Here is a 13,290-nt window from a genome sequence, read left to right as displayed (position 1 = left end):
AACCACAAATAGGATTGTTTTTTGTTTCCAATTAATAGGATTTTGAAATAGCAGAGGAATATGGCATTACAGATTTTCCAGTACTCGTTTACTTTGAAGATGATTCTCCAAACGTATTTGAAGGCGATTTGGCTGAAGAAGAGGAAGTTTTACAATGGTTAATAACACAAAAAACCGAAGATCGTATTGAAACAATTACACGCGTAATGCTTGAAACATCGGTTGAAGAAACACAATACCTAGCTGTATATTTTTGTAAGTAAATTCAAATATTTGCCAAATAGCTGTTTTTGCTGACAACGTCGTTTTTGCAAACCATTCAATTGTATCGTACTTTCCACACCACTTTTCACACATTGCATAGAATCCAGTATATATAGTAATATACTTGTCTTGTTCTTGTTGTCAAGTGTTGCTTATTATAGGCGTGTGACAACGTAATACAAAATTCAATTAAATTTGTCCTGATTCCATTTTGCATGCTACAAGCCGCATCGATACGTTTACTGTTCAACTTGTAGTATGCGGCAAGGAGACATATTTTTTGTCGCATTGTGTTCCCTCTATCTCTATTGAAAGACTATGTGTAGCACACTTCAATGCCGCATGCTACATGTTGCCTCAGTGGAATTGCGCCTTAACAGTTAGAAGGTTCACACTTCTTCGCTTGGTGTATAACCTGCAGAGCGACACATCGTTGAATAAATCGGTAGAGTATCCTAACTTAGTAAGAGTATCAACAAATGAAGAGGGGAGATCAAATGCAGAACCTTAAACTAATCTAAGCTTTCTCGCTACCTTGGATGCGAGATAGATATTAACTGTCTTTTTAGCGTAGAAATTGTTCCTCATATTGTCATTTTGCGATGCATTCCTTCAATTCCAGCTGCATTCAAAGAGAAGTACGTCATTGGTATTTCTCGAATATGGTGCTGATATGTTTTGTTGATATAATTCTCATAGTACATTGTATTTAATTCCCATAAGTGATTGTGGGAATTTTTTATTATTTTCTTTAGTCCAATTAAATCTTGATTAAAACCTTTGAAAATTTCCACAGGACCCACTCCTTTATCATCTTGTATTCTAGAAGAGTTAAGCTCATCTTTGAATACACAGGCCGGTAGAAAATAGGCCCAGGAGAGTCATGTCCATACATACCTTACATTGTAATATACTCAGATACAATAATGTTTTGATCTTGAACATCATCAAAGCATAACTTCCAATTGAGCTCACTTTTTCAATGTGTTTCTTCGAATCACCTACCATATTATTGTATACCATAATATTAAATTCAATCTGCTCAAGATTAAATATATTATAAGCCGAATTTAAATGATTTCAAATGTTTTAGCGTTACGATTCTATAGAAACAGCATCAAGGTACTTCTTTTTCGCATCACTTGAGATTTAACTTTTTTATTCTCATGTGAATATTGTCCTAATTCCCTTGTTTTAAGACATCAATTTCAACCAATCGCTTCAAGGAACTGTCGGTCTGAAATACTGCTAAACATCTTCGTACAAAACTTCTTTATGAAATTTCCAAAACACAAAATTTATTGTCTGTAAACTTACTTTATCTCTATTTAAATGGAATATCCACACTTATTTACCAATATTTTCAGATAAATTAAACTGTAATATCTGTGACCAGATATTGGAAGGTTTAGAAAAAATAGACGACGAATGCGATGTATTTGGCATACACATGGTGAAAATTCAGGATCCACAACTGGCAAAACGCTATTCCATCAAAACATTTCCTGCATTAGTATATTTTCGAAATGGCAATCCATTACTATTTGAAGGTGATTTGCAAAACGAAGAATCGGTCCTTGAATGGCTTATTGATGATGATAATCGCGAACTAGCTGATGAAATTGAAGCTGTGAATGAACGAATGTTGGAAAGATTAATGGAAGAATCACCATTTCTTGCTGTATTTTTCTGTAAGATCTAAAAGCAATTTCATTGAAACAATCACAAATTTACATTTTATTGTAAATTTTCAGATGATGAAGACTGTCCAGAATGTGCAGAAATCTTAGAATCGTTAGAACAAGTTGATGGCGAAGCAGATTTATTTGGTATTGATTTTGTAAAAATTTCTAGTCCAGAAGCGGCTGAAAAATACGGCATCTCAAATTTACCATCATTAGTATACTTCCGAAAAAAAGTTCCAGTATTTTATGATGGCGATTTAGGCCAATTTGAAAAAGTATTGAAGTGGTTGACATCACAAGATATATTTGAAATCAAAAATGAAATTGAAGAAGTCAATCGAAAAATGTTAAATAAATTATTGGACGAAAATGAATTTGTAACGGTTTTCTTTTGTAAGTATTTTCATAATTCGTAAATACTGAGTAAGAGCTATGAATCCAGCTTAAGTTTCTAAATTTAGCATCGAAAACGAAACAGTAACTTTAAAAAACACAGCTGATTGATTTGAAACAGTAAAATTAGTTCCGTCTATAATACAAGTGTATAGACTTATTAAAAACATATAGTTAATTTTCGAAAACTGTGTATACCTTCTTAAAAATCATAAAAAATATCGACAAGATAAATTATCAAATTCTAATTAGTTTAAGAATATTTTTAGCCTAACAATTACCAATTAATAGGTACTTGATTACAAAAAAATACATTGTATTTTAGATGAAATGGATGCTCCAGAAAGTAGACAAGTGTTGGATAAATTAGAGAATATTGATAGTGAGACTGATAATTTTGATATAACTTTTGTCAAAATGGGTGATCCTCGATATGCCAGAAAATGGGGTGTTACAAAACTGCCAGCCATTGTATATTTCCGTAAAAGATTTCCAAGTATTTACAGAGGTAAGCAAATCAATGATTTCATACAAATGAGAGATATCTGAAACGTTTCTAACCTAATACATTAGCATAATATAGTTTCCTTAAAAGTCAATACACTTGTCAAAGAACATATTTCACTTTCAATACTCGTATCGATAGAGAAATTATGTTGATAGTAGCGAGACGGCGCGAATATTATTGTGAGCTCGGTATTCAGCTTAATTATTTTTTATGTTTGTAGGAGATTTAAGAGCAGAGGACCAAGTATTGGATTGGTTGCGAAAAAATCGCTTTAGACAACCAGAATTAAACATATTTATGTACGCTTTAATTGCAATTTCGGCAGCGTTTATTGTGTACACAGCATTTTTATTACAATGTTTTAAATCACATGCTTTACCACCAGCACCACATCCAAAACAAGCGTGATTTTAATTACTTTTAAGTTTTTTTTTCTTTTGTTCATTTGAATTTTATTTTAGAATTAATTTTAAATAAAATTAAAATATACGTTTACGCAGAAATCCATCATCACTTTATTATCGACAAATTATGTTTACGTAAAACGTAAAACCATTGTTAAAACTTTTAAAACCCTCGACTTTGTAGGCAAAACCAGAAATCGACACTTAAATATTAGTAAATTGATGTTACTGATAGGAACAGTCTTGGAAATATAATTCTACAAAAATGCTGCCTACTCTGCAATTTGAAGTGTGGATTAAGAACACAACAAAAAACAATATTGAGATTATTTCATCAATAATTTACCATCTTTGTGGATATTGATTTTAAACAAATATATCAATACTGAACAAAAATTGAATATATTTGTAATAGTTTCAAAAACGGCACGAGATATTCTTTACAAATATTATTAATTTGGCTCTCCCAATTAGTTCGATTGTGACCACGCTGCTAGTGTATCCTTCGTACACTTAATAGGTTTTAAAAATATTCACTGGCGGCTATGGCAAAAATGCAGTTTCGTTAATAATTTACTTTCTTTATCAAATATTATTGTTTTTCTAAGATTGAAATGTCTTGAAATTCAAAAAATTACTGCCAAGTACAGTAGTTTAGCTGTACGAAATAGATTTCTCAAAATACGAATAAATATCCTTTCAATGTAAAAATTCGATAACAAAGACTTTATCAAGGTTTCTTGTATTCATGCGACTTGAAGCAGTTTTTGCTGTTTTTTCAATTTGTACAGGATTCAGTATCCTTGCTTTTAAATATTTGCGGATCGTTGTGTGCGCAACTCTTATTTGTTCAGCTGACATCTGCTATGAGTTTACCAATTCTTCGCTTCCAAATTTTCGGTGGTGTAGAGCGTTTTTATCATCAATATCAAAATCATTATTTTTGAAGCTTTTTAACCAATCCCTACATATTAACATAAGTCTGAGCACTCATTCATTGAGCTTCGGATGCTTTTTTAAAATAACAAGTAGTGTAATAAAATTCCCCGCCTTTATCTTCTCTTTGTTTGCACGAAATATTTAACGCTATGAAATACACTTGGACGGTGGCGTTGACTACATACTTGTAATATCAAAAAAGTCAAGTAACAGCATTTGTCGAGAATAGCGAAAATTGTTTCAAGTCCTTATTAATATGAGCATCAGTTTTAACATTTGAGTAAACAAAGTCAATGTAAAAAACATTTTGAATACCGCTTGTATATATAAATTTATAGTTTTATATAAATGTGATTTATTTCTTCCGAGTAGAATTAGACAATGATGAGACAACTTCTTAACTGAAAGAGGCGTAATTTCTTTCATGAAAATCAGGTAAAATAAAATAACTTTTGTTACTTTTAGCGTTACAGAGCGAACTGCAGTTGGGATTGAGTATGCTAAAATCAACAAATAGAATTTTCTATGTGAAGGCATTTATTATTGCTTATGAAATTTTAACCCTTTTATATCTCGGAAACTATTGACAGTATAACTTTAAGACCATTGGGAGTTTTATTCAAGAAGTCAAGGACTACAACTGCCATTTTGGCTCATTGGATGGGCACTCCAGTTATTAATAACCTTATTACAATTTTCTGTGATTTAAAAATCAGGAGGCCATACAATTATAATATTTATTGGTTTTCAAAATGATTCGGTTTAAAAGATCGAAAAAATTTTTGCATTACATAATGATCGCCCTAGACCCATACTCTCAAAAAAATAAACTCACTATTCGAATTTTTTATACTCAATCCCAACTATTTCGCTAATTTTGCTTCGAACAATTTTAAAATATTGAAGCAGACATAAAGAGCTATGTAAATAAGTAAGTTTTTTTTTCGTTTTAAAATTTCATGTATATCGAAGACATTTTTTTTTTTGTTTCTTGTTAATTATTATTAAGTGATGTGAATATATCTGCGGATTTAAAATCGCATTCACTTCCGATTACTTTGGACCAAGTATAATAACAGATTATTGTTATACATATTGTTAGTCAATTTTAAATACTTAACATAATTTGTTTAAAAAATGTAGAACAATTTATTTCAATTAATTTCCAAAAAGCATTTTGATGATATTTTTTTTTTTAATTTTTGTTAGCAATTTATGTCTTATTAAAAATTCTCAAAATTATTACTCATAAAATTCGTGTAGTCAATTGGTTTTATTTTTTATTTTATTATATAAAAATGCTTTTTGGTTAATAATTTTAAAAAGAGTAAATATATTGAATAAATAAGTTAAAATAATACAAGTAATTGTGTAGGTATTAAAATAACGAAACGTTTGTAAATAAACCTTTATTTGTATTTGCGTGTCTTTTATTTTAGCCATTTAATTTTGGGCCTTAGGGATTTAGAATGATACGATTTTTTTAACGAAATAACAACCGGTTACCGTATACGGGTCCCAGAAGTGAAGGGGATGTTTGAGTAATTCACAAAAGCTGTTGTTCAAATATTATTTTAATCGTTCTCAACGACTTTGTTTATGGAATCAGAAGTCTTTATTTCCTTACGTTGTTTAACAGAGCGGGCGCTGGATGGGGTTGAGTGTGCAAAATATGAGTACCGTGTTTTGTCAATTGACTCACGATCAGAAAAGCTTATAGATTAATATACTGGATCTTGCCAGAAACCCCATTGGTTCAATTTTTGCATACACCCCTCCCCTCCACAGAAATTTTGAATCAAGTTAAAGTTACTCTAGTTTCTATGGGTCATTTAACGTCAAAAGGGTCTCTTTGTGATTTTTTTCGTAAACTTCTTCGTTTTCGAGATATTAACAAATTGGATCAATGGGGTTTCTGGCAAGATCCAGAATATTAATCTATAAGCTTTTCTGATCAAGAATCAATTGACAAAATGCGGTACTCATATTTTGCACACTCAACCCCATCCAGAGCCTGCACTAATATATCAAGATGACATCCGTGATATTTGCTAGTTTTTTTAGTAGGTATAACGAGATGCATGAATTTTGAAAATATAAGTTATAAAAAAGTTAACTTAACAATATCTTTCCTAGCTTTCTTTACCGTATATTCATTAAATACCACTTATGCAATATGTATTTATTTATGACTTGGAAAAATATTTCACCTTCACATACAAATTACTATTTTTTCTTATCACAATATTGTATGGTATGGGAAAAGAAGGCTTAGTTATCATAGTACGGGGCCTCAGCTCGAATCAATGACTTTATAGGTATACATGTAATGTAACGTCAATGCTAGAAATATAGACCATTTTGTAGAAAAGCATTAAACTTGGCATGCATGTGACTTTCATATTAGCACCTGTAGTTGTACTGCCAAAGTTAATGTACTTAATGGTAGCTCCAAATTCCACCGTTTTGATAATGGCAAATATAAAGTTATTGCCTATTCTAGAATTAGTTAAAGTATACTTTCTTGTTGGGTAATACAAAATTTTGTATCGAGGCTTGTGTGACGCATTTATATATGCAAAACAAATTGCCATAGCCCAAGTTTGAAATTGGCCACTAAAATTAAATATGAATCCATCTGAATTAGTATTGTGATAGTTTGCCACAGCTGCAATTCAGATATAACAAACGATTTAGAAATTTAAAATTATTAACTCTTAACGTTTTTAAAATAAGATCTAAAGTTGTAGTTTGGAAATCAAAAGCATTACTTTAAGTGGAACACCCCCTTTTGTTTTCAAAATATTTTAATAATAACAAAAATTCATTTTCTTTCATTATATCTGGGTATTAATTCAGACAATGAAACAGCAAATGTACAAAAATTAAATTAAATTGTAAAAAATTGTTATGATTTTCGTCTCCTAAAATGGAGTTGACTTTTTTATAGTATCCAAAAAAGGTGTTTTATATGCTTTCATCCGGAATGAATTAAAACTCCTGTTTACTTCAGTTGAAGACCTGTACTATAACGTTTATAACACCATGCATAGAATAAATTTTCTTTAGTTGTAAAAATTTGTTTTAAATATATAAATTTCCTAAAATGCATCTAATGTCCGTATCGAAAATTTCTCAAATAGTTACTGTTGTTATAATTACCACTTTGTGAAGAAAGTGTGAACGAACACATCAAAAATAAACAAAATATAATCAATATAATTTAGAAAAAAATTTAAAAATGATCATAACTTTAAATATGCTACTAATAGACAAATGTTAGATGGCATACCTGAGAAAAACACTGAAATTTAATCTAAAAAAAATTCTTATCACAAAATTATTTTAGGTGGTAAAATTTTTGAATGACTAAGATTATCATATAAATATTAAAATTTATCAACTTAAAAAAGAGAATTTATTATAAGGTAGGCAAAATATCTGCTGTACTGGAGAATAAACATGAAGTATCACTGAACTGGAAATTCGAATACAAACGACTGAAGCCGAACAACATACACTCACTGAAATTAACTCATACCACTAAACACCACTCACAAATAAGTTTAGCTAGCACAGCAACATTATTCATTCACTTAAAAACGTATTGTTTTATTATTTATACCTTTTTTGAATTTTGTGTTTATCGGTAGCAAAACCAAAGTTTTTTTTAAATCAAATTTACGGAAAAAATTTATTAATCTAAAATATCTGTGTGGACTCATTTAAAGAAAAATGAGTTTTCTGAGGAATTATATGTAAATAAACTTTTCGGTGCATTCAATTGTATTATTTTGTGGTGTTATTTGAAATTATTAATTACTGAAATACAAAGGTACGTGTCATAAACAAATACAATACGTTACGTAATTTTTTAAATGTAATGTTTTTATGTGAGAAAGAAACATCTCATGTGAGAATTGCATTTCTTCACACAAGAAAAAGTAAAATTACTTACCGCTCTTAGGCAATATTTAGGTGTAATTAAATGTCTGGAGATAAAAAAAAGTATAGAATATTTCATGATAACGCAAGTGAAGGTGTTTTTAATTTTAAAATTAAAAAAAAAGTATGTAAAAAACGGAAATACAAATAATTTAAACGTTACATTTGAGTAAGTTTTTCCGTACCACTGTATAGTTAGAGTGGTAATAGACTGGCTGTTCCGGTGTAACAAATAAAATTATTTATGCATGATTCAATAATAAAAATGGTATTTCCTTTGTTTATTTGTTACTAAATGATTACTCTAATTATTAATATACAATCAAAAATATCTTAACTTATGATTAAAAAAACCTTGAAGTTTTTAAATTTTTCTTAATTTAAATATGACCGTTGAGCAGGTGATTATTATACATATATGATATCCAAAGTTTTTTAAATTTAAAGATCGTTGGAATAATTTTTTATCATCCTTGGCATAATAAGTAAAACATAAATGTACCTACTTATAACTATTACGTTTTATATTTATCATTATAATTGCACATAATTTGAAACAAGAAATTTATTCCAAATTTTTAAATATATTTAACTACTTTTAGGGTTAAATTAGTGTACACACATAAGGCAAGTGCGTAGGGGCATTAAGTTCTAGAAGGCATTGCATCTCCATGAAATATTTTGGAATAATCAAATCACAAAATAATGGATTGAATTATTTCCTTAAGCTCGTCGGAGGGGGTATAGGGTCTTGACGAACGTTTTTCATTATCCTCTGCTCTGTGGGTTCTATTCCATGACTAGTCTTGCATTTTTTCATTATCTTCTTGCGGCTGCCTTAGTATATGACCCATTAGTATGGATTAATTCCTTTATATTTATTAGTATGGGTGCTTAGTTAACAACAACCGTCGTATCTTGCAGGAACTATAATCAACTTTTTAACAGCTAGGAATGTACGATATTTACCATGCTATTTCCTTCAATGCAAGGCAATCTTGGTTCGATATCGTTTTAACAAAATATAAAATACATAATCAGCTGTCCAAATTTTTCTCACTATGGTACACATCAGGCAAGCAAAATCAGATTGTGCTGTATATATAAAATCAGAAATTAATGAATATGAACTAGCGTTCCGCCTTCGGGTATTGACTCGTTAATTAAATTATGGAAACTTTAAATTGATAGCATACAATAGTTTAACTATATTGCCGTCTGTCGGAGTCGGGCGGTATTAGAGGTCGAATAAATAATTATATGTTTTAATTCACACTATTTTTAATAAAAGTGATACTATACATGAATGACATCGTTAGCATTAATTACTTGTAAGCATTAATTATGAACTAACTTTTAATAAGAACATACAGTGTTCTCCTTTATCAATTTTCATTATATGGTTGAACTGGTGGTTATGAAAATTCGATGATTAGAGAAATCCGATAAAATAATAATTTTATTCGAACTAAATCTTATTCTAGTAACATATTTAATGAAGATTCTTCTTCTGACTGAATTAGGGAAAATTGACTTATTATTTTCCCTTGCAGATTGAGTATAGCACCTATCCAAGAAAATAATTGACTGTATCGCAATCGAACAGTTCATATCTTTTCAGATTTTTTCAATAACTCTGGACTTATATCAATAGTACACTGACCTGTTTTTATCAATACAAATATTAGTTTTCAGCAGAATCACTCTGAACATCGATAAAGCGAAATCGAAACCTGTAGAGAAGTATCATTATCATAAAACATTTGTAGAGCAGGATCGAATGAAGTTCGGCAAAAATGTGGAACGATACGGTACGGATTGAACGGTACCGGTCTTTGACTACTTGTTATAAAATTCTTTAATTATTGATTTAAAAAGAATTTACAAATAACATATGGCTTTAAAATTAGTAACTAGTTTATTATAAGTGCATATCGTAAAGAGCTTTAATTCAGAGCATATATATATGCTATATTTATACTCTTATATACTCTAAACTAACTGTATGTTTTAATGAAAAAAAATATTAAGATGTTTTCAACCAATTATGATTTCAAAAACAAATTATAAAATTTAATAAACTGTTTTCGCAACCTCTATGTGTAGTATAGAAGAAGTCTGTATACAGATTTCGTATGTCGTGTTCGAAGTTTAGATAGATGTATGGAAAACAACGCAATGCGAAAGGGTTTCTGTTAATAAAAGCCAACTATCCAGCTAGAGCATTCGGTAATTTCATACATTGAAAAAACAGGACTGTGTTTCAGATAATTTGCATATATAATTCACATTATACAGTGTGATTATTTCAAAAGTATCCACCTTTAATAACTCTGTGAAACTAGTCGATTTAGATATGGAGGGGAAGTTCGAAAATGGTACCTGGAGAATTAATTTTAACTTTCACCCTTTCGCTCCTAGCCACCCAAACTTTGAAATTTCAAATGGCACCCTATACCTTGTTATACGTCATTTGAAACGACATAAAATTATCTCTGTCATTTTTCATTCCTTCACCCCGACCCACCCCAACTTTGTAATTTCAAGTGGCACTTCCTACTTTGCCATATCTAATTTAAAAGGGCATAAAAATCTCTCTTTAACCATGATAAAAAAATGAAATCGATAGATTGGTTCTTAAGATAGACTACACAGAAGATAGAGGGTATGAATTCGATCTTCTGGGTAGTTTATTTTAAGAACCAATCGATCGATTTCATTTTTTTTATCATGGTTAAAGAGAGAATTTTATGCCCTTTTAAATTAGGTATGGCAAAGTAGGAAGTGCCATTCGAAATTTCAATGTTGTGGTGGATGAGGGTGAAGGAATAAAAAGTGACAAAGAGGCAACTTCGAGGACTGGATATCTATAGCATTTAAAACAAGTGAACACACACAATTGACTGAGTTAAGTTGAAATACCATGTATAGACAGTATTGATTACGCAATCGTTTGTTTTTTTACGTCATGAAAGTTAATTTAGATAGTCACTCTTAGATAACCACAGTCGTATATATCACGGCTATGTAATTACTTATTAGTTTTCATCTAATTTGCGCGCCTTGATGGGTTAACAGGTTTATTTTTTTACAAGGAACATTTTTTACATTTAAACTTTGTTCTATTTCTAACGGTTTACAAGATGGTTCAGTTTTTACGCTAAAAATTTCAGATTGATGTCTCAATTCGTTTTAGAGTGGTTACGGACGGACACACAGGCGGACAACCGGAAATGGACTAATTAGGTGATTTTATGCACTCTAAAATTTTGATCGTTGCATCAATATTTTTAAGAGTTACAAAACTTGGTACTAAACTTAGTATACCTTGATATATTTCATATAAACATGGTATAAAAATGTCTTACACAGGTACCAAAAGTCATTATGTATACAGATTAATGTCCGACCTCACGATATGTTGAGATTGAGCGCCAGGTAACCTGACTGGCGTCTTATACAACTGTTTGCCGCAATGAGCAATTTTTAATAGACTGTATATATGGAGGTAAAACTTGTATTGAATGTTAAAAAAATAGTTTATTTTTATAAATAATGTGAACTATATTTTTTTTTTTACAATAAAAATTTCTATTCAATGACAATAAAACAGGAATTACGGTTTCGTTCATTTTTATAATAAATGTATTTGTATTTAACTAGATAGTGTTCCCAACGTGTTTAGAATATAGAAAAACTAGGTGACATGGTGACATTTAGATATAAACGAACTATATCAAAAATATTTCACATTTTGCCACCCGAAAGATTATTTTAACCATTTTTATATAGGTTAGGTAACCATAACATTTTCTCGATTCAGCTTACCTTTAAAGCTTGTCAATATGATTTATTTTAATATTTATGAATAATATTTTACATTATAAAAAAATTGTTTTTATTACTTTAAAAATTTCAAAAAAATAACCATCATTTTTTATTACTATATTATATAAAACTAGTAATGAAACACAGCGATTGATTTAAGATCCTCATTCCATCAACGCAATACACTAATAAAGCGTATTTCTATCCTGTGGATATGCCCACCTTGATTACTGGGATTTTGCGCAGGACATGCGACAGGCCAAGCTGAAGGGTGGAGGGTGGATCTCTAAACAGGACAATGTCGATTGAACTTACACCATCATGGCTTTAGGATCTCAAATAATCCTACTTGTAGGGTCCATATGGAGAATGATGTAACCTTCATACATGTTATTTAAAGATGCAGAAGCCTGCAGGAAGTAAAGTATAAAATACTTGAGTCCGAAATCTTAGACCTATTAAGTGGGATCTTTATAGATAGAATGCAATAGCTCTTACTCCGGGTGACGAGCTGTCCTCAAGTAGGGCACAGAATCTCCCTTAGTCTAGATCCTGGGAACCCATTTGGGCAACTAGGAGCCAAATCCTCATTCTAGTCTAAAACAGAATTCCCCCTTCTAGATCTAGACAGAATCTAACAAAAACAGATAACTAGATTGCCAATGATTCATTTGCATATTTTGATAATTATCGGTTTATAAATTGAAATATAAGTCACCTCTCCATAACAATACACACCTCTCCATGACAAGCAGGGATTAGTCCCACTAAAAAATATAAATATCATAATTCTTTTTTTTTTAAGTTGTTAAGCAATAATGAACACCCGCAAATGTCCTTTTAATACGAAATACACACGCTTTTTTTTCTGAATATCGACCTTAAAGTAGCGTTTTGATGCCAGAAAACTGTTTTTCTTTTTTTTAACGGTTATCGGGCAATGAAACAAATAAGAGTACAGGAAAGTTAATTTTCCGTCCTAGAGCAGAAAGTAATTTTCCCGTATCGTTTAACCACATTTGATTATTAATTTGAAATTTTACCATTTAAAGTACTGGAACAACAAGTTTTTTGGCGTTAAAATGCTACTTGAAAGTTGATTGTTTAAAATAAATAGTATGTGCATTTCGAAGGAAAAGCGCACATTTGGGAGTCTGGGAATGTATTGCTTTACCTTACACAATATAAAGAAATAAAAGAAAAACATGTTTTTCCACCCACTTAAAAGCAAAAATTTGAAACAATGTAAAATGCTTTGTTATGAAATAAAACCGTCATACTCTTCTTAAGGAATTATAGACGGCAAACATTCCACGCTTTTATT

At 30.3% G+C, this 13,290-nt stretch overlaps 2 protein-coding genes across 7 annotated transcripts in view; both read left to right on the top strand.

Moving 5' to 3' along the window:
• LOC123305679 overlaps positions 1-5,333 on the top strand; it is a 31,375-nt gene extending 26,042 nt beyond the window's left edge. For all 4 annotated transcript variants that reach the window (XM_044887463.1, XM_044887464.1, XM_044887462.1 and 1 more), the window contains 5 exons: positions 39-255; positions 1,632-1,955; positions 2,019-2,342; positions 2,668-2,850; positions 3,071-5,333. In XM_044887463.1, the coding sequence (XP_044743398.1) occupies positions 39-255; positions 1,632-1,955; positions 2,019-2,342; positions 2,668-2,850; positions 3,071-3,258 (1,236 nt within the window). In that variant the 3' untranslated portion in view covers positions 3,259-5,333. The remainder of the gene's footprint in view (positions 1-38; positions 256-1,631; positions 1,956-2,018; positions 2,343-2,667; positions 2,851-3,070) is intronic.
• Positions 5,334-7,997: 2,664 nt separating this feature from the next.
• The window catches only part of LOC123290778 (myosin heavy chain 95F), a 34,708-nt gene continuing 29,415 nt past the window's right edge, over positions 7,998-13,290 (top strand). For all 3 annotated transcript variants that reach the window (XM_044871102.1, XM_044871101.1, XM_044871103.1), the window contains exon 1: positions 7,998-8,028. The gene's annotated coding sequence lies outside the window, so the exon portion shown is untranslated. The remainder of the gene's footprint in view (positions 8,029-13,290) is intronic.

The sequence above is a fragment of the Chrysoperla carnea genome, chromosome 1, assembly GCF_905475395.1.
Source record: "Chrysoperla carnea chromosome 1, inChrCarn1.1, whole genome shotgun sequence".
Classification (NCBI taxonomy): domain Eukaryota; kingdom Metazoa; phylum Arthropoda; class Insecta; order Neuroptera; family Chrysopidae; genus Chrysoperla; species Chrysoperla carnea.
The sequence above is the reverse complement of the archived record's forward strand: the minus strand, read 5'-3'. Positions and strand labels throughout refer to the sequence as shown.